At 47.7% G+C, this 22,707-nt stretch overlaps 1 protein-coding gene and 1 pseudogene across 1 annotated transcript; one reads left to right on the top strand and one right to left on the bottom strand.

Moving 5' to 3' along the window:
* Positions 1-313: 313 nt before the first annotated feature.
* Positions 314-10,146, bottom strand: LOC144139964 (uncharacterized). Its single transcript, XM_077672184.1, has 3 exons — positions 10,138-10,146; positions 1,682-1,849; positions 314-559 (listed from the first exon to the last, which is right to left on the bottom strand). The coding sequence occupies exons 1-3, from the start codon at positions 10,144-10,146 to the stop codon at positions 314-316; spliced, it is 423 nt and encodes a 140-aa protein (XP_077528310.1).
* Positions 10,147-18,635: 8,489 nt separating this feature from the next.
* On the top strand, positions 18,636-20,865 carry LOC144139475 (protein kinase C pseudogene; annotated as a pseudogene).
* The last annotated feature ends 1,842 nt before the right edge of the window (positions 20,866-22,707 follow it).

The following is a 22,707-nucleotide window of genomic DNA, read 5'->3' as shown; positions in this document are numbered from 1 at the left end:
TGTACATGCAAGTCGAGAATTTCGAAATTAAGAGCATATAAAAAGAAAGTGCAACTCTCGGCCTAGGCCGAGCACAAATCATGGCTGCATGTTTATGCACACGGTTAGCTGCCTGTACTGCAATGAATGTGCAAGTAGTTTTCTCCACCACCTATTCACCAAGTAGGGTTTTATGCTGACCATACCATTAGAGAGAGCAGGTTACGGGGTGACAAGGGTTGGCTGCAGCGAATCCCGCATGGCAGGCAAATATGTGGCCCTGAAAAGGGCCGTTTTAGCAAGCCGATGGTCTTCAGTGGTGCCTCGTTGCACCTCAGGACGGCGAGCAGTACTGCAGGCAGTCGTTCCTCTCGTGGCCCTTGGCTCCACAGCGGGAGAAGGTGTACTTGGCACCAGGTGCAGCTCGGTCTGGCGAGAGAATGCCCCGCCCGTACCGCCTGACCAGCGCCTTCACAAGGATCGCGGACATCTCGTCGATGCCACGATCCCTCGACACGTGGTATCCATCCGCGGCAAACAGGGACCGCTTCGGCTGTTTCGTCGCGTTCAGGAAACGGTGCTGCGCACAAATTCAACAACAAAGCAAGCAGACTGCCAGAGCAAATGCAAGCACACTTCACAGTACAGATATTTAATGTTTGGTAACAACAGGACTCGCGAAGAAATCCAAAGCTGGCACCGGTTCACTACTAAGTTCTTTTTAAACCATGTATGCAAACATTTAGTGTGCCTCTGCCATAAATAAGTTCTTTTTATGCCCCTGCTACACTATGTTTTGAAATGACATTCGGCTCAAATGAGATTCGAGCCAAATAAGCACCAAAAGAGACATTTGGGATTTCAAATGCCATTTCTAGCACTCTCGCACGCAGCGTCTTCGATTGGCAATAAAAAATATACTACTTCCGTACGTAAAACAAACAAAATATGTGTTTGTGGAGCTTTGTTCACTGCTGATTTACTTAAAATATGAAACAGACATATTTAATTTTAATACTTTTAAAACCAGTGGGTCAGTCGCAAAAACAAAAAAAACACGCAGGACAGCAGCCACATTACAGTAAAAACTGGTGCCTCTTCTAATTTGACATCATTTGACTGCCTTAGACTGCTCCTACATTTCATCGTTGTATTATTGTACGAAAACGGAACGGGGCGACAACAGTGCCACTACAGCACGGCGAGCAATTGTGAAATCTTTCAAATGCCATCGAAATTGTAGTGTAGCACGGGATGCTGAATGACATTCGAAGCACCCGATTTGAGTCAAATGACATTTGGTTCAAATGACATTCGGACCCTAATGTAACCATGTAGCAAACATTTAGTGGCACTCTAATTACTAATTTTGTAAGGCGGACTTCTCCAAAGTTTCATACAAAGTGGGACTTTTAGCTCCTATTTCCGACTCTATAAGCGTACTTAAGTGCAAACGCTAGGGGGTACGGCAAGTTTGATAACATGCATTTCGAGAACACAGCGACGTCGCAGGCGAAGCACGTGGTCGGTCAACATGTTTTTACAACAGAATGGTACCTTCTATACACATACTTCCACGCAAAACTGGCTAAAGTTGTGTACAATTTCTAATTTTTTAAGACAGCGTTAGAAATATAGTTATACGTAGCCACTAGAGAACAAAACAATACACGTAGGCCTATACGAGCTCGTCCATTGTTACCTCAGCGTTCAGTATGTAGACGTCCCGCATACGCTTCAGGGTGGCCGTTAGCTTCCTGTTCAGCAAGCGACGAGTGGAACTCGCGCTTGCCGACTGGAAGCAACGAGGCAGCACCGTGAAGACGTACACGGCAGGGTCCACCTCGCGCTGCAGCTGGGTCACCAGGGCCTACAACACAAATAGGGCGACATTTAATGTCCATCCCGCCTTCACAGACAAACAAAATAGTGCGAGGGTTTCCTCTGTACACACCTTGATGCTGTCACATATCCGCTGCGGATCTGCGCCGGTCCGATCTAGATCGTTCCCCCCAACATAGAGAACGGCGAAATCTGCCGGCCGGCAACACAAGCGCGACACTGCTTCGGACAGCCGGGGAGTGTTGTGGCCACCGAAGCTAAATGTGCAGGTCTCCACAAACGGCAACAAGCGCAGCCGCAACCTGCACATGAATTTGAGTTGGCTGTCGCCAACTAGAACTCCGCGTAACGACATCACTCGAACCTGGCTGCCTGGCGTTGCACTAACGATGAACCACGGTACAGAGAACCGTCCTCTGAACTCACGCTGCCAAATGCCAAATGACTGCCCTGGCGAGAAAAAAAAAATCAAACGTCACATCCGGTTAATGTGTGTGTGACGTCATTTTAACGGACCAATCAGGGTGCGGCGCCTGCTGGCCCGATATGCTTGTCGCGAGAGAGTGTTCGCTATCGCAGAAGAGAGGGGGTGAGCGGCGGAGAGCGCAGCTTGCGCGGCGAGGAGAATGGGGGAGGGGTGGACGCCGACAACGCCGACAACAACGCCGACAACAACGCCGTATGGATACAGGGACAAGGCGAGTGAATGAGATGCGTCGCATCTAAAAACGAACACGCGCGACAATTTTTTTTCGCGCACTAAGTAAACACATCTATGAATGATTTAAATGTACACCGATACGTGGTTTATCCGATAAAAGTGTATTATTTTACTCCTTCTTCATACAACTGAAGGCCTGGGACAACAACAATGACTCATATTTAGGGACAAAAATTCTTCTGCGTTTTTTGCGAGATTCAGGACTAGACAAAACCTTGTAATTCTTCCATTGTGCGCATGGCTACGTCTGTACGCGTTTGCGTCGTCGTGTACGCTTTGACTCCTTTTTCTTGTTAGGCGCTCTGCGCTTCCTGGGCTCCATTCGCTCAATTTTTCTTTTCTTTTGCTTAACTTTATTTCGAGTTTTTTCCTTGCACTTCATTGCGTGTCATTTTTATTTAACTTTTGTGTTCTCTCTATTGCCGCTTTCCCGGTCTCTCACATTCACTTCACTGCGTTGTAATCATCCCCATCTGGCGTAGCAAGCACTGCCGCTAGCAGAGCTGACCTCTCCAGCCCACATTAAAGAGTTCTCTCTCTCTCTCCTTCATAGTCGACGCGTGCATTATTGTCTTATCTGGAACCGCTCCTGTTTTGCGGTTTTCAGGTAACCGTTTTGACACAATGCAGGCCCGGTTTCACGCACACGCCGTGTATCCAGAGATCTTACCGGAGCTTTTCGGTCGGCCGACCGGTCTATGGAGATATGCCTTCTTTTGATAGGACACCACCGGCCCCACAAAGCTTTCGCTTTAAAAGGGCGGCGCCCGTGTCACTCCTGTGCAAGGAGCGCGTGACATGTCATCGTTACGCTCGAGTGGAGAAGCGTCGGTTCCTCACCTCAAAAGAAGAGGAGGGACGAGGTTACGTCCGTCGTCTCTGTCAACCCTCTTTGCGCTTATGAATAGCGGTTGGCACGGGTCGCTCCAGACAGGAGGGATTGTGGTTGCTATAGTCTCGAACGGACAAGATCAATGACCTTAGATCCAGACATGCACCATCACGGTGGCAGGTTCGGAATGAGTGCGCCCATTGGATGCTACGCGTTCCATAGCGCGCGGACACTCGGCGGCGTGTGTAGAGAAAGAAAGAAAAACATTTTAGTGAGCTCGCAAGTAAGAGTGGAAATACTATATTCCGGAAACTACTGCCCTAGCCGTCTTCACCCGCGTCACCACGAGGGTCTGGTTCTTCAGTTGACAACAGCTGGTCAGCAGTGTCTCCCATTGCTCAGGAAAGAAGTGGATGGAGAGGGGAGGTAGTAACGGGTTGTGTCACTGCCTTCTAGGAAGACTGTTTGCGTCACGGATAGCTGAAGTGATGAAGTGGCAGCGGAGGCCAAGGCTGCGGAGAAAGGCGCGGAAGATCCCTCCGAAAAATTTTTTTTCTGCACATGTTTTCATGTCGTTCCAGTAATTGAGCCGCAATAATACAACAAAAGTATATTTGTTCTGATTTGCGGTGATATTTTAATAAGATAAAAAAAGCAATTCTCTAACAAAATAAGTCACTTAGCGGGAAGTTGTCGTAGTGAAAGCGCACTATATTTTACTGCGGAGTACAAGTAGCCACAGGACCGAGGTAATTGGAGAATAATGGGAGAGGCCTTTGCCCTGCAGTGGGCGTAGATAGGCTGACGATGATGATGACAAGTAGTACCGCAGCACACCACGCACGTCAGTTTGTTGCCAGAGCACGTGGGTGCACGTGCATGAGTGTACGTTTTACTGCGGTTGCGTGGGTTTCCTCACTGTTTTTAAATTGTGAATATCAGCCATGCTGTGGCGATGGTTTCAACTTGAAGCAACACCGTCTTTTTGAATTCGCCATGCCGAAGAAGTGCTGCGTCCCTCAGTGCCGTAGGGATTACGACCCCTCAAGGGAAAAGTGCACGTTTCGGCTTTCCCCAGTACGAGGAACTACGAGGAATTGTGTGCGCGCTATTCCACCGGATAACTTTTCCTTAGCAGTATTTGAGGGTGAGTTATCCCGTGGAATTTTCTTCGCGCTTTCGAGCACGAGCGATCGATCGATTGATTGATTGATTGATCGATTGATTGACTGATTGATCAATCGATCGATCGATCGATCGATCGATCGATTGATTGATTGATTGATTGATTGATTGATTGATTGATTGATTGATTGATTGCCACCTGAGAATCTTTAACGTGCGCCGAAATCTCGAACACACGGGTGTTTTTGTTTTTCGCCTCCATCAGAAAAGTTTCGAGCTCAATTAAGAGTGCGCAACGTTCACCTTAAAAAACCCACTTTATATTGGAAGTCTATTTAGCGCTGCGCTTACACCCCAAAAAAAGGTTGGATGTAAACGAGGACTCGTTTTTTAGAAGTCTGCGAGCTTCGCGCACTTCTTAGCCGAAGATGTAATTAACGGGACTTTGTACGATGACGAACAAACAAGCTCAAATCTGAGAAATGCAGAGAAACATTGACACTGAATAAGGTGATTTCAGTGTCAGTCGCAGAAAAGCATTATGACGTCATCAGAGCGACGGATCGAGGAGGCCTCGGGCATCCAGCGACGTGTGTTGTAAACGCTGAAACGCTGTCGCGCACAATTATGCCATCGTGGAGCAATTGTCACAAGATGAAGTGTTTTAGGAGCTATCGAACCAGCGCTAGCTGGTTAGAGACCTTACCGCAAAGCTCCTAACCAACGACGAGTCGTCAGATTTTGACACATACGACGACGGACACACCAGCGAGCTAGTTCAGAAACAAGTGTTGTGTACACGAACATTCTTGAGGGAAACTGTAGATTAACGAATGACGAGATTTTGGAAGCTAATTCGTACTCAAAAAAGAAAAAGTTGCAAACGCTAGGCAAAACATTCTGTGAAAGTGCATTTGTTTGCGATCTAAATAAACTAGTTAAGAAAAAGGCTCTCAGTCTTTTGATCTCGTTTATAAAGCATGCTCAATGCCTTGTGACATACCTAAGATTTGGCAGTGGTATTTGTTAACTACCTTCCCATGCCTACCCGACTCAATCGCAACTAAGAAGGGATAATGTTTGCCAAACACGCATTATCACCCCAAAAGGGTCAATTGTCTTTAATTTTTGCTAAACATCAGACGTAAACTCCCTTCTACCAGTCGTTTCTGTTTATTTTAACATTCGGGAATGCTTCACGTGTAGGTAATTCTTTCGGAGATGCGTTTTTTTTTTGTTTCATATATCAATTAGACCAAGATTTATGTTGCCAATTGAATATATATAAAAAAGAATTGATGAAGAAAACTGAGCTTCGGGCATCAGATATATCTGTTTCTGTTTACTACCACGCTGTAAATGTAGTGCTGGAAGCTGGACGAACGTCGTTTTCAAGCGCTTGCCTATCCTTTCGAGCAAGCACGTTTTTTTGGCGGCTAGGAGTAGGAAAATGTTCGAATGTGTGACCTCTAGTTGTCACTACATATTTTCAGCTGTATATACATTCCTTTTCATCGACAGAGGTAGCATGTTCATTACTTCTCAGTGCATGCTGAATGCACTCCTCTACTGCGACCGGGCACTGCCTCCACCGCTGCTTTGTGACGTCATGGCGGCATTCGTCAGGCCTTAAAAGTCTAGGCCTTAAAAGTTGATTGTGTGCGCGTTCCAGGAGTGTGGGCTGTAGGGTATCGGAATATCGGAAAAATTCGCGCTGAGCACTGTAACATGTCGGAAATAAATAAATGGCGCCTCAATGGGAGTCCCCTGAACCTCCCATTGACTGCAGAGCGTAGAACGTACTTGTAGAGGTATACTGGCGAACGCCGAACGCCATTCTGCATTCTCTATATAGGCGACGATGACGACAAGGCACAAAACTCAAAGAACCATTTAGAGGCGTTTCATCACATTTGTTATCGATAATTTGACTATGTCATGTATTTCTGTCAAGAATTCTAGATTTGTACGCACCTTAATATTTTAATTCTATTTTTCAGACAACACTGGCGTTTCTGGTTGTTTTTACTGTCTACATGTATTCGATTCTGGTATCTGTGTGTTTTCTTTTCCTTTTTTGTGTGTGTTATGTTTGAACATTGCTGTGTACCTCGTCACTTGCCCTCCCTTATGTAATGCCCTCGGGCCTTTAAGGTTGAAACAAATGAAATGAAATCATCATCATAGTCATCACAGTAGTCAGCAGCAGCAGCAGCAGCAGCAGCAGCAGCAGCAGCCTGTCTACGCACGCTGCAGGGCAAAGGCCTCTCCCATAGATGTCCAATTATCCCGGTCCTGTGCTAAATGCGACCAATTTATCGCCGCTAACTTCTTGATTTCATCTGCCAATCTTACTTTCTGCCGCCCCCTGTCACGCTTGCCTTCTCTAGGGATCCACTCTGTTACCCTTAATGAGCAACGGTTATCTTGCCTTCGCATTACATGCCCTGTCCACGCCCATTTCTTCTTCTTAATTTCTACTAATAAGTCCTTAACACATGTTTAATTGGACAGAGGCGTCTAATTGGACATTAATGCTTTAGCATCCAAAAGTAGTTAGAAGCCCTTAGGTGTCCGAGATTTTTTTGAAGCCTAGCAGTTAGCAACTACTCATCTAGCTGCATGCATGGGAGTAGTGACACTGCTACAATTAAAGTACACCAGTTACTTTAACTAATGGGTAATCAGGTGCGGTTACTTTTTCTTCCCGTAATTTAGTAATTTAATCAATTGCTTATCATGGCGATCTCAGAGACAAGAAGTTCATTGTGTTATAATTTATCTTTCAAGATGCTCATAGGTTTCCCATTTGGAGATCGTCCCATTACTGTTTTCTGATTCGACCTTGCCCTCGCAGCCCTGGATTTTCATTTCGAATATAAAAGCTTTATTCTGCGAGCGTTTTTTTTTCTAAGTTTAGGGCAAAATGAACTTACAAATGAAAGATTAAGCCTTTAATGCAAGTATCTATTGATTTACAGAGACAGCGTCTGATTAAGTAATCGCACAAATAAAATTTTATTTCGAACAAATAAATTGTTTTGGGGATTACCCTAAATCCTAGGTAACCATGAGCCCACAAATAAAAAATAAGCCTGGTTGTGCAAATATTATTAGATTTACAGGCATGACGCCGAAGTGCGAGCCCGTTTTTTTTTTTTCTTGCACTCTCAACGTCGTAAGCCTTGTCTTCACTGCAACGCCTTCTTTTTAGCGCTGGGCTCACGACAAAAACGAAGAATGCTGGTGTTTATCACAAGAGGCAACCTTGAATGAATGAATGAATGAATGAATGAATGAATGAATGAATGAATGAATGAATATGCTTTATTTAAAGGAGGCACGAAGCTCTTTGGTGGGGAAGGAAGTAAGTAGGGAGGGGATGAAGGGGGATACCACTAAAGTTCATTGTGGGATCATAGGTCCTTTCGTGGGCGTGTTCATTCTCGTGTGCCGCCTAAAAAACACATGGTCAGGCTCGCTCTGTGCTGCTTTGTAGAGACCACTCTCTAGTGCGTATCGGCCTATTGCTCCGAGTAAGGATGCGTTACTTCGGAGTAGCATTTCCCACAAAACTAGATACACTACAGCCCACCTACAGCGAACCCGGTTTTTAGATGCGACGCATCTCTTTAACTCGCCTTGTCCCTCCATGCATGCATCCGGCGTCCTTCCGCACGTCTTTCCCCCATTCTCCTCGCCACGCCAGCTGCGCGGTGACGCCGCTCTCACCGCAGCGCCATCTTGCGTTAGCGCTCGCTCCCCTCGCCATGCCAGCTGTGCGTCAGCGCGCGTTAGCGCTCGGTTAACACATGCGCATGCGATACTCTCTCTCATTCCCCTCACTGTTAACGCTCGGTACATATAAACGCGATAACTGCGCCGCTCCGCTCAGTCGCTCTACCGCCGCCGCTCCGATGACCACCGATGACTTGAATGGAGACTAACAGGTCTGCTACCGCGATGGTCGGCGCAACCGTAATTGTGGCACTCGTACGTTAGGGGTCTTACGCATGATTACGTAACAACATAACGGAAACAACGAATGGAAACGATATAATGGAAACACTAACGGAAACCCTCCAGATGCGTCACATCACCCCATGGTTCCCCCCCGCGGAAAGATGTGGTCAATTTTTACGACATCCCGGCCATGAAGAGCAAATCTTCGTTTCCCGTTACCAGTTGTTTACAGACATTTTTTGTTCAGATATAGCGAAAAGCGGATATGACGAACTCATTTCCGTTCCTCGACGTGTTTGTTATAAGCGGGGTGGACTGCATTTTGTTTTTGTTCCCCGTTTCTAGGGAAAATTTGGTGTGGTGCACTCGACGGAGAACCCTAGGACCGAGAGCGATGGACAGGAAACCCGTTCGACGGATTTACGACGGAAGGAACCTTGCTGTGCGTGGGCGCATGCGCGTGTGCTTGCGTACGTGTATGTAATCTTGCGGAGGAGCCGATGACGAGTCGGCAAAGCTAGTGCGCGCATGCGCGCTCGACGCTTTGCATGTCCTGTCGTGGGAGCCTGGCCTTTCCTGGACCAGCCGGAAGGGTACGGGCAGCATGGTAGCGCGCAGTACAACTGCAACAAATATAGCCGTGGGCATGTGTTAACAAATTGTTTTTTTTACCCGAGTACGACGGTGTTAATTTCGTCCGTGCGTACGTAGCCATGGCCAAAAAATTGCGGACAAAACGATCAGTCCTTCAAGAGAATTTCTCATCTGCGTGGTTGCCTAACAGCCATTGTGCGCGTGATTGGAATCTTTAGGAAGGGAAGAATCGTCCACTCAAACAGTGGTCGAGTTTACAGAAATTACCTAAAATATGCTCTTCCAGAAGTCGTACCCTTTTCCGTCAAGCCATCCCGACCTTCGCTAACATTGATAGTACTGCCCGCCGCGGTGGCTCAGTGGCTAAGGCGTTGCGTTGCTGAGCAGGAGGTGGCGGGTTCGAATCCCGGCCGCGGCGGCCGCTTTTCTGATGAAGGCGGAAAGCAAAAACGCCCGTGTGTACGAGAATTTCGGCGCACGTTAGAGATCCCCAGGTGGTCAAAATTAATCCGGAGCCCTCGACTACGGCGCGCCTCATCGCCTGCGTTGCGCCGGCGCGTTAAACCCTACAATAAATCAATCAACATTGATAGTACTCTTGTCATCCGAAGAACCAGGGAAAATCCTCCAGGACAACAACACAGTCGGAGCGGGAGTGAGATAAACGGGCGGAGTGGAAAGGAGGAGAATGCCAGGGTGGTATGCTTGTGTGTACACGCTATGAATGGTGCCTCGTCGTCGAACCGCTCTTTTTTTCGTCGAACCGCTGTAATAAATCTTCCGCCGAAACTCTGCCTGCACGCCAAGAAATCCATACGCGCAATCTCGATCCACGTGCAAGGCGAGAGAGGGAACATTAGAACGTGAAACGGAAAACCCGCGCGGAAACCGGTTGCAATCGACCGCTGCCACCTCGGCTACCCTCGCGTGCTCCGCTACTTCACACCGCATGCCACACCTGCCGGGCTCCCATTGCCGCCGCCCGTAGCACGGGGGTGTAGCTCAGATGGTAGAGCGCTCGCTTAGCATGCGAGAGGTACTGGGATCGATACCCAGCACACTTTCCTTGTTGTTTGCTCACCTGACACATTTCTTTTAGTTGTGCAATGCTTGCAAAATATCGCGTTGTCCCCTCTGTACAAGCGTGTTATCCTAATTAGGCCCTGGTCCAGAGAGGTGTTGAGAAAATACTCCCTTCACAACGCCGAGAAGCGTCCGGGCTCTGTTCTAATTAAGGGTGGATTATTGTCATTTATGACAAGCTGTTTTTTTTTTTTTAATCTGTAAAAAGCCGAATCTCGATGCCGCGCGGAATGCAAGCACTCACCAACGCGGGGAAGGAGGCCGCAAAGCCCCGGCCTTCCCCTACTTTGATGGGAGGGTAAGATTGAAATGCCCTGGCGTATCTGCGAACAGCGCTGTCATGACGTCACCTTAGGCACTCCCGCATTTTTTGCCAACGTTTTGGTTCTCCCTGCAGTTTGTGTGGGTAGGGTAGCCACCCTATAGGGTGGGTTCAGTCGTGGATGCATCTCCGTCGCACTCACTAGGTGTTCTTTGTGTGAAATATTATGCAGGGCACGTAGACGAAATTTCCGCGGTGCCCTGCCAACAGAGAGAGCGATAAAGAAGCAGAGAACGAAAGAGTGGAGCTAGCCCCTCGACAAGGCTGCTTTCGAAACGCTGGCCACGTTGCCATGGAGACGACAAGAAGAAGCTCGGCACGCTAGCTGCATCTGCCTCGATGGGTCTTGTGACTTCCGCCACCGCTTGTTGCGACGATAATTGGAACACTCTAAAACATTTTCCGGAGCGAACCGCCGCTCTGTTCGCGCTCAAACTTCACACGAAGGTCGCATTTTGTGGTCTATTTTGTTTGATGCCATGAACGACGATGGTACTTACCTGTGCATTCTGAAAATAAATGAAAACGATTTTCGCCTATGGGAAAATGGCGGCTGATTTGGACGTGCGAGTAAGCGCAAGTTGATGTTGGAACGACGGAACTACCTGGGGTATGCAGAGCGAAACGCACGTTTGGAATTCACGGTAGGACGGAGCCAAATGGTGCAGCAGACGATCAGAAAATGCACCTAGGAATGAGCTAGCAGACCATCAGAAAACCCGGTTTTCGGGCAGCACGTCGTCCACATCAGCCGCCATTTTCCCATAGCCGAAAATCGTTTTTATTTATTTTCAGGATAAACAGGTAAGTACCGTCGCTGTTCCCGGTGTCAAACAAAATAGACAGCACAAAATGCGACCTTCGTGTGAAGGTTGAGCGCGAACAGAGCGGCGATTCGCTCGCGAAAAATTTTTAAAATGTTCCAATTATCGACACAACACCCTGTGTGCGTAGGAGAATGCATTCTGCAGACAGCGCGTGCAGCAAAAGAGGACGGAGTGGGAAGAATGGCGACGATATGCTGACACCGGTGGTAAATGAAATAAATCAAATAAATCAAAATGAGGATGAAATGAAATGAAACGAAATGAAACAAATGGAGCAGCAGGCAGCAAGTGCGCCGATAAAGCGAGGAAGAATGACGAATGGTGGGGTTAGAGCGCTAAGCACGGTGCGCGCTAAACCCCACGTCGCGGACTTTGAGCCACTTCGCGGCTCAAGTCATGGCATCGGGCCAAACCTCAAGTTCGCGGGGAAGAGGTACGCGGTGCTCACGCATTCTTAAAAACGCACCAATAGATATCCTCAAGTAATTTTTAGAGCGAAGCTTTCTATGGCCCACTTGTGCCGTAGATGGTAACACCAGAATGCGCTGCAGGAAGTCAGCTTTCTCCATTGAGTATCGACGAAGGGCACATGATGATGAGGAGGGTGTTGATGATGAGAGCCGAAGCGCCTCAAGAGAGAAATTCTTCCCGTGGCCGGTATCTAACATGGGCCCCTCGCGATCAGAAGCCGATGTCTAGCCGGTTGCGCCATTTTTGTTTCTTTATTGCATGGGAGAATACGGACAAATATAACGACTGCGCGAGGGTGCAAAATATGATCTGTCTATGTGCATTTCTTGTGCTTGTCCTATATCTATTTTTTCACTCTACGCTAACTCATCGCTCTGTCACGTCTAGCTTAACATATTAGTACGATAGCATTAAACGGCCCATTGAGCAGCAGAAAAGCCGCCACCTGACCTCTGTAACATCGGAACGGCTCACGAAATCGCCGATGGTGCCGAGAGAACAAAGGGGAAGTAATTCAACTTAAGAAACAATTCGGAAAATTCGGCTGGGAATAAACCCCACGGAGTACGGGGTGCGAGTGGAGGACGCATTCTGCTCCATGGCTCTGGCTTACTAACTGTGAACGCATTTAATGCGTTGTGGCCTGTGACTTATATCGTGGAGCCCTGTCCTGACCTTTTTTCACTGTATCGAAGGCTTCTTGATGGGTGTCTTGGATATGTGCAGGGACATCTCGGGTATCCACATTGTTATGTCATCGGCGGATAGCGTGTACGTGATGTCTAATACCGTTTCAACGGACAGAAAGATTGCCACATTGCCAGGTTAAACAGAACTGGGTACAGTGTGGACCCTTGGGGGGTACCTCCACCAGGCCGTTCCATGGTTTTTGAGGAGTGTGATCCAACTGCAATGGGTAGTGTTCGATTTAGCAAAAAATTAAACCCAGTCCCACCCATTGTGAAATCTGCAGAAACAGAGGGGCTGTGGGTGGTATTTACAAAGCTTCCCATTAGACTCGGTTTTTAGATGCGACTGCATCTCATTCACTCGCCTTGTCCCTCCATACGGCGTTGTTGTCCGTCCACCCCCCTCCCCCTACACTATAAAAAAATAGTTAACGGCGCCCGGTTTCGATCCCACGACCCTGAGTGCGGAACGCGAGGTACATGGTGCTCTTCCAACTGCGCCACAAAACCGAGACAGAGTGAAATGCTACGAACGCGCCTTATATCCTTGACTCATTCAAACTACGTCAAGATGGTACTGATACAACGCATGATGGGGCAATTATTAACACTCGCAATAAAAGAAAAGAAGCTCCCACTTACAGCAACAATGATGGGGTAAAGGTCGTTGCGACAGTGAAGCCCCAAGCATACCACATAGAGAGATTGACCAAGATTGGCCAATAAAACATAATAATAATCATAAAACATAATAATCATAGGCGTTCCCGACACGTTTCACGCGATTTCAGAATCAATCCAACGGAAACACCAAGTGAACCCCACGATGCGTCGCATCTACACAGGGTTCCCCTCGCGGGGAGGTGGGCGCAATTTTTTTCTTGCACGTCAAGTTAGAGTCGTCTTAGAGGATGATTGTCACAATTTATTCCGGGCTACTTCCTACAACACAAGAGCTGGCTCTGTTTTCTGTAATCATAGTAGTTCTTGATTACATGGCCATGTATTGACCGCAGACAGTGAAATTCTGCAACGTTTACAACTTCACTGTGCTTGCCAATTATGACAATGAAACTCACCATAATGTTAGCTTCACCTTAGCGGCCAATGGTCGCATAATTTGTTTCGCATACTGTCGATAACACAAGAGTTCAGGCCGCTTTCTGTAATGATACTTCCGCCTTAGATGTTGAGTGAACTAGAATATACTTAGATGGTCATGCTTCACCACGCAACAGGCAATGTGGAAAAGCCAACCTACAAAATCCAAGCTCATACCGATTTTTTTTTTTAAAGTCGTCTTCACCTCTAAACACAAATGCATTGCTAGAAATACATGTTTTCAGGAGAAATATAAGCCGTTTCGTATCAAAATATGAAGCCCGTATGCTCATTTCTTTGTTCTTTTAATATTTTTTTATCTATACTGGTAGCCGTTTTTCTTTTTCGTGGCGGAGAAAACTTTTCGGAGGGAGCGTAGTACGACACCAGCAGATAACAGAAGAGTCAAGGCCTGTGCTACAATAGCTACGCTGTCAAAAGTTCCGCATACACTCGCGAACCTAATTCTGTATCTTCCATCTTGTTAAGAATGCCGTGACTGGGGCATTATCGAACGCCTTAATAAGATTCAGTGCGCTCGCACTTCTGTCGTTGGGATGTTAGGAATGTCTCCAGCCTCCCTTAAGCAGTAGAATGACATCTTGCACCCATGCGGCGTTCAGAAGCCAGCCTTTTGGCAACGTAGCGAGTAAACGTTATCAAGAAAACGATTCAACGGTTTTAGAATGATGTATTCCATGTCCTTTCGTAGGCAAGTGGGGAAGTGATATGGGCCGAACATCTCCCATTTCGATAGATTTACCCTATTTTGGACTTAAATGGACTGCAGCTTCCTTATATTTCGAAGGTAGAATGTCTGTCTTGTTCTTTGCTCATGACAATAAGCAGAAGGTCGTAGTATGTTTTATTAAAATTGCGAAGCATCGTGTTTGCAAGACGGTCGCGGCCTGATGCCGTATGTCGTTTTGTTTCCGCTGTTGCTTGTTTGAGTTCTGCTATGGAAATAGGGGTCTTAAGACATTGCTTATTGTTTATAGGTGCTGCACGCCATTTGGGCAGTTACACATCGGGTGCCACTTGTTTTGCGTGTGTTCCGCAGGTGCGTATGCTTGTATTTGAGTGGTGTAGAGTGGAGAGTGGTGTAGTAGCTTTCGCTAAATTACCTTAAGCCAATGCAGCAGAAGACGGGAAATTGAAAAAAGTCTTTGTTCTAAACAAATGCTTCTCCCCTGTGTACTATATACAACAAAGTTGCAACGCTACACAATAGCCTCCCATCCCGGTACAACATATTAACGCGAAACATGGCAGAGGACGCACGTTGGATCCTGGCCGTGCACGTTAAAGGTATCCATGTGGTCAAAATTATACCAAGCCCTACCCTAGGCGCGCATCATAGCCTCACTGAATTTACCGCGCGTAAAATAAAATAATTTGGGAAAAAAAAATTCAAACGCAATAGAAACCGCCCGTAAGGTTGCAGGACTACAGCGTCACTAAATAAAGGCTTATTTAGTGACGCTAGACTCCACTAATTCATCAAGCTTAACGTCACGTGAATGATGGTGAGGTTGTCTTGACCAGCTCAGAGATGGGCGCAGGAAAGCCGTTGACGTGTTTAACAAAACATACATTTAATGCACACTTCGGAAAACCGACAAGCAAACCACTTAATAAATCATTTGCAAAACACTCAAATCCGTAACTAAAAAATCCCAAAATACAATTTAAATCAAAATTCAAAATTCTCTACAATAAAGTCCTACACCATTAGTTCAAATCAACTCAATCACCTTCTAGGTGACCTCTCTACCACCACAACGCCCTAGTAGTGTCCTAAGACTGCGTTCCTATTGGACTGGCCTACCCCGGTCGTCGGCGCTGACGTGTCGCACCCTTGCGTGGCCGCGACCCGGTGGTAGCCGTCCTCCTCTTGTTTCGATGCCGGCGTTCGATGCGCTCGGTCGTTTCTTGGACGGCGTGGGCTCCACGGGGCCTGACGTTTCCTCTGTGGCTACCAGGTAGTGTCGGCATGGACGTAGCATTTCGGGGCCATCGAAACGAAGGTCGACGGAGCGTGGACGTTGGCCGCAGGTGCCCGACCGCCGCCGCTGGGGCCACGAAGACACAGGTTCGTGGTGCGCCCAGGATGCCGCAGCTGATGCGAAGTCGGCCCGCTCCCGCCCAGGCTTGGTAGGCATAGTCGATGGCCTGGCTGCGTCCCCCTGGCTCGTTCCTTGAAGCCCACGTGCTCTTACCGCCTCTTGGTTTCTTTCCTCCCCCTTCTCTTTGTGCGCCCGACTTTTAACCCCTCTGGGCTTGATCGCGGCGCACTCTCATTGGCTCCTTGCCTTTTCATGTCCATATATGGTCGTCACGCCACTGGTCTCCTGCGCAATGTTCTCTGATTGGCTGACCAGTGCGCTGCCATATTTGACCATGATGCCCCGGGGTTTAGGCGTTGGCGTTCACTCATTGGTGAATAAATCAATCGCTCATTGGTGCGCCACTGGCGCGCCGTTCAAATTGGCATTTCTTTGTTCTTTTTTTTTTCCATTTTTTTCTGGGGGTTTTGATGTATCCCCTCTCAGGGGGGTGCCCTTGACACAAGCCACTTAAGACGATCAACAGGAGAAAAGCTGCATGAGATGACGTAACTCCGGATTTAATATAAGGGATGGGGGACATATGGTAGTTAGGAAATTTTACGCGAGTGTAATCGGAATGCTCCGGGTCAATAAAGGCACCTCTAACTTGTCCGTAATAATTTAGGTTTATTTCCAGTCTACAAAACGAAGCACTTCAAAGACCTTGACGATTGCAGCCCATTCACACTATTGGTTATTAACTTGTTATGCAAGCTCATTGTTCCCCAAAGCAATAATTACCCGGGTACGTGGTAATCTAGATTTCCATCAGCCGAGACAACATTCTAAATGATAGAAATTTTGGTCAACAATTGACTTTACTCATTATATGAACCAAGTAATTAATAAATCCGTGGTTTATAACAAGCACCCGAACATCTTTCCTCTGCCTCCGCGTAATGGCCGCATCAGGAGACCACGTAGCGGTGGGATACTCAACATTACGTTTTTGGAGGACAGGGTTGACCTTGATAAATAAGGAAGAGGAGAATACGAAAGGAGTAAAAAGACTTAAGACAAACACAACACACAAAATATAGTGAAGACCGAAAGAAAATGAACAATTCATCATTCAATGTAAAAGCTCCAGGATGCCGTGCCGTGCTCTAAATGACCTTCTCATTGCTCTGCTAATCATTTCCTAGGGGAAATTGCGAAATACCAGATTGTAGACTTGATAGAAGACATCGAAGTCGGGTATGCATTGGTACTTGCAAGTTGTGAAATAAAAACAATCAACTGCCCATGGTCATTATTTCTGGGATGGGTACTGTTCGTGGCCCCGTCCATTCCCCCGTTACTCTGGGGTCGAAAATTTCGGCGGACTCTCTCTGTGTGGATAGGTGGTGTGTAGGGGGCTATACCCCCCTCCCGCCTTCCTTGCTCAAGCCAGTACCGGGGGGGGGGGGGTACAGGAGAGTTCTTTGGAGGACGCATACGGAACACACACGAATGCATGCTTGTAATCGCCGAAAATTACACGAAAACATGTTCAGCTGCATACTTACTCACGATAAAAACCTAAACTGTGCGTTCAAAACAAAAAAATTAAAACATCCCCCTCGCGAGGGGCACGATCAAATGCAGAGCATTTCCGCGGGGGGCGTGCCTGCAAGTCTTATGGATTACGTATTGGTTGTTGTTGTTGTAATTGTTGTCTTCCAGCGTAGACATTGTCGATGAAGCCGATGGTGAAACGTGAAACGTCCCGTGAACCCCCTGCCGCGGCTATTACGCAACGTGGAGAGGCTACGACGCAACGTGGCGCGGCTATGACGCAACACAATCCAACACAATCCACTTTAATCCAACCCAATCCAAATCGAATCCAAGCCAATCCAATCCAATCGAATCCAATCCAATGCCCTTCGCGAGAGAGTGTTATAGCGCCGAAATCGCGCCACCACATGAACGCGAACCGAACGCGGCGAGAGAGGGTGTTGCGAGCGCAGAGAAGGCGAGGAGGACGCGGGGGAGAGGGCGCACCTGTGGCCGACGGTTGAATGAGTCAAGGATATAAGGCGCGTGCGTAACCTTCCATTCTGTGTCGGCTCCGTGGAACAGTCGGTAAAGTGCCGTGTACCTTGCGTTCCGCCCGCAGAGTCCTGGGATCGAAACCTGGCGCCGGAAGGTATTATTTCTTTATATAGTGTAGGGTGCGGACTACGTAGTGATGCGGACTACGGACGCCAACGCGGGTGACATCGTGAGTTACTAAAATGCTCTGCATTTAAAACCCACAAGCTGAAAGAAATATGCAAAACTGGGTAATTATTTTTACAACACGTTATGGGGCGCAAGGTAGGGTTGGCCGAGCAGATTACAATCATTATTTAAAGCTGAACTTTATTCCGAATGACCTAGCTAAGATCGGGTAAATACAACGAATGAACAAAACATGAACTGAAGGTGAGTTATTGAGTCAGGACATTGTGTGCGGTGCATTATGCTGCCTACCGTCTGACTAATGGCAAAAGCAGTTCATTACTCAACTTTTCGGATCACATATCACCTATATTGGAAAAGTGGAGCAGGTAATGAGGACAGGAAGACGAAGCCCGAAAGTTTTTCATAGTGGTTTTAGAAATATAGTCATGCCGAAGTTAATTCGTCGACAAATACTAAGATTGGAGTTGCATCTCACAGCAGGCATTCGGGGGGGGGGGGGGGGGGTAGGTACGTAAAATATACGGTATAGAAGGCTAGAACAGTGTGGAGGTATTTTTGTGTATATTTTTGTTACCGCTTGTTTCACCGGTAATATATTCTCCATCACCTATGGATGGCGAACTGCATGACAGACAAAGTTCGTAATTACTGCTTCAAACCTGTGCAATGACATCTGAATCAGACCCAAGTAGCGAATATTTCACGCTAAAATTTCAGGTTAAAAATACAAAATTGATCACCAATGTCTTTCAGACTGTTTAAACATCCCGCCTTACTGCAAATCGATGGCAGGAGTTTGCGAGAACGTATATCGACGAGAAACGTGGGAGCGTGGTTGTCAACGGTACTTTATAGCTGAAAGCTGTCGGAAGCGCATCGGCTGAGTAACTTTTCAAAGCTTTCATCAGCAGTGTCTGCCTGTCAACGCGTAACACCGCTTGTCTGCGTCTGTCGCGCAGCCTCCAATTATGTTTCGCTTCTCGCGCCTGTTCCCAGATGACGCTAGTTGTCCGCTACCGCCCCGAACAGCTGGCCAGCGTCTTGGTTCGCCTCGGCGTCCTGTTCACCAATTAGAACAAAAGACAAACGCGAGACGAAACCTCGTTGTAGAGGGGGTGTCTAAATTTGGAACAGCTTGCCGTCCTCAATCAAGCGAAGTGCAGCCTCTCCTCGCCTCGACTTAATTAGGTGCCGCTTTAAACGAGTAGGCGGCTTTATCGTGGCGATCGAGCCTGGCAGTTTCGCCAACTAATCATGATTGAGAACGAAGTGGCGGACTCTCGGCTCGAGTTTCAGCGAAAACTCCGACACCAAGTTCACGCACAACAACCCGAATAAAAAGTGGCAGGCCTTTGGAAACAGTGCACGATCGCAGCAGGCAAAGGACGTCAACGGCGACGCGCTTCGGGCGGCGTCCGCGGTGGCGCTGCATGCCGTGACCGGCATCAGCTTGCAGTGCGCTTGCGTCGCCGCAGCAGCAGTCGGAGCAGCAGGTCGCCGCTGCCGCGCTTCCCGAGTGGGACCTGGGCGCATTCGCCGTGCACGGTGTTGTGTGGCCTCGCACCTTAGCGCCGCAGAGGCAGGCAAGGTCGACGGATCGCCATGGGCGACGACGGCGAAGACCTCTCGGAGCAGTTCACGTCGGGATTCCGGCTGCGCGCACGCAAGGGCGCCCTCAAGAAGAAGAACATCTTCGAAGTGAAGGGCCACAAGTTCATACCGCGCTTCTTCAAGCAGCCCACCTTCTGCTCACACTGCAAGGACTTCATCTGGTGAGTGGCGCATTGCGTGCCTCGCGGAACGCGCGACCTGCTCGTCGTAAACAGACGCGCGGCGGGGCAGAGATTCGCCCGCGAGGCCTTGAGCGAAGGCCTCGCGGAGAGAGGCGCTCTCCTTCAATTCCCGGCCGCGGCTTTGACAGGCGCACGAGGAAAACACGCGTTGCTCGCTCGCGGTGTCGCGCGATAACGCCGCGGACACTGCTCGTGTGCTTTACCAGACCGCGAAGTTGCACGCTCGAATGCCCCTACTTGCGCAACCGACCCGGGTGCCTGTCTCGTTCGCGAGTGGTGCGTTTTCCGTTTCGTCTTCGCTGGCCGCGCGCGCTTGATTGAAGCCAATGCCCCTGGGGAACGCCCAGCGCCGTTGACAGTAGTGGGCGAGAGTGTGTCGCCGGTAGCGGCCGTGATTGCGCGGCTGTGACGTCTTATCGGCCACTTGAAGACCTGTGGAACGTCGCAAGCGACGCGATCGATGTGGGTGTGTGTTTCGGTGGGCTGCCGGGGGATCTAATCTGTGGGGACCACCGAGCGCCGAGAGTTGTTGTTGTCGTACCCCTTTTGATGTTTTGCAAGGTCAAGAAATACGAGAAACGGTTGCATCTGACGGCCGAGTGTTGATACCGCGCTGGTTGCTTCGGGAACAAAAATGAGACGTTGTAGCGCTTGGGTTTTGCCTTGAATTTGTTGAATTATGGGGGCTTCTTGGAAATGTCGCGTTGCGCGAGCGTTTGTTCAGCGTCCAATGTTTTCCACGGCATGCATATGTTTATTCTAACGGGTATGTCAAGGACGCAGTACGAAAACATTGAGCATAGAATATTTTGCGTCGATTGCTCCCAGTTTCTGACCCATTGTTGGATTCCTTATACATACTTGTAAATATGCAACACGGTTTACACAAAGCGACCCATAAACTTCCAAGACACAGTCGGTTATACCTCTGACACGACAAGGAACGTTGCGGCCTGTTATTAAAGTATGCGGGATCAGAGCCAGTTTGAGTTTTTCGAAACAAGTCAGATGTCCATGTTGTGCATTTATTGATAAATGCAGTTTACTGCAGCCTTTCAATGCCAACATTGCTGTTGCTATATTGAATAAATCAGAGGAAAAAAATTTACCCGAGTGGACACTCTCGGAACACGTGTACGCACCCACAAATGGACTGCCCATGCTATGCGTTCCAAGTGTAAGGAATTCTTTGCTATGCATGTACGTCGTGTAGGATGCAGCTTATTCGGGGTACGAATCCTATAACTGATTTCCAACTCCATGGAATTCAAAATTATGCAAGGTGCTTCAGGCGTTCAGTGCTGAAACAGACGTTTCCTGCTTTTGTGGGAACTGGTGGAACAGCACGTGATTGGAGGCAACGAGGATGTGTATGAGCCGATTGCCGCGGCAAGCACGGCATCTCATGTGCAGAAGCCCTTTGCTCAGAAGTATATTTCGTAAGTGGTACGGTGACAGTTCACTTTGGAACAGGCTGTGGGCCGTTTCCACGCACCTCAATTCAGTAGTCAGCGTAGTGCAAAAGTTTCTCTCTCACGTAAAAAGGGAAACGTTAAATTTATTTTGGTGAAACACTGTCTGCAGCCACTACACTCAACATATGGCTAGTGCGTACGTGGCGCACAGGCAATGCTAGTGCAACGAGAAATCCGCAAGCGTACATTAGTTTACAAAGTCAAGGCCAATCTGCGAAAATCATATTTCTGACAGGACTGCTTTCGCTATGTTCAAGGCCACCGTCTAGTTGGGAACAATGCTGAATAACGCCCTGCGAACGTGAAGCTTTGTTTGTGAAGAGGGTAGTCTGACACTGTACTTCCAGTGTACGGCTATGAATGTCGCTCTGCTGTCAATGCCAGCCACGTAACAAAGTGCTATTGTTTGCAAGGCATGCCTCGACCCGTTAATAGCTTGACTGCCCCACACGAGTATATTCGAGCAGGCTGCTATGAATACTTTACCCTTCGTAGAAACCGAGTGCATCCCCCTTGACACATTCCGACTTACCCCAAAAGACTCAGTGGGTAACTTGCACCGCTCATGGCCAACTTTAAATAAGTTGCTGACACAAAATAATGTCCCTACACTTGTCAACGCGCTGGAAATGGAATTTAATACCCGTATTGTTTTGCACATGTTGAGCCAGCCGTTATTTCATTACTGTGAAGATCCGGTGCTTTTAATAATGAGTGGTATTGGTCTCGATTACTGTACTCTGCTCAGTTGATGCTTCTTAAGACAACCTCAGTTAATTGGATTTGGCTTGATGTGACCAAGTTAAGACCAAGGTGAAAACGTGGTTAGCCATCAAGAAAGGTAACACTGCACAAAAGGGTGCCTATCAACTTATTTGTTAAAGAAATGAAGAGATTGTTGGGTTGTTTTGATAAATAAATACTTTTGAGTTTATTGACTTTATTGAAGTAGGTAAATGTTTGGCTGAGTTGCGGCATGCAATTTTCCCGCAAGTTGATGATGCTGGTTTTGTTGTCTATTCCAGTTGAGCGCTTTTTCAGGTTCTATGAATTCGTGTTTTCCGAGCTCACTGATATTTCCCGACCATGGGCATGCGCTGTAAGCACTATAAACATGGGCTGCATTCTAAAACAATCCATGTTTCAAACAACTGTGTCACGGAGGTCGACAAAAGAAAACGAAATTGAAAAAAAAAAAAAAGCAGTCGGCGCCTGGCCTAAGTCAATAAAAACACTCTCTGCATGGTGACAGAACAGCGGCAGTCATCTCCTCTTTGTTGTTTGCTGTGCAGTGAATCATGACAGCATAAACAGATGGAAAATCAAAGAGCGTGAATCATAACACAAAAAGCAGGAACGGGAACCCAGCTACAAAGCCACAACAAACCATTCGTCGCAGAGAAAGCAATGCGCCACAGTGACTGATATATATATTTTTTCCTCAGAAGTTTGTGCTTGCAGGAATAAAGTAGAAATGAATTTAATTTTTGTTGACATTAGTTGCGGTTATTTAATAAATAGTACTCACTGTTCCAGGTAAAGTGCGTCTTGGGAACACACTTGCTCTCGAGTGCGTTTCCTGTTCAGTGTCATTCGCATTTGCTACCTGACTC

Source organism: Haemaphysalis longicornis, unplaced genomic scaffold, assembly GCF_048455015.1.
Source record: "Haemaphysalis longicornis isolate Haplotype H1 unplaced genomic scaffold, Haemaphysalis longicornis Haplotype H1 scaffold_5, whole genome shotgun sequence".
NCBI lineage: Eukaryota > Metazoa > Arthropoda > Arachnida > Ixodida > Ixodidae > Haemaphysalis > Haemaphysalis longicornis.
The sequence above is the reverse complement of the archived record's forward strand: the minus strand, read 5'-3'. Positions and strand labels throughout refer to the sequence as shown.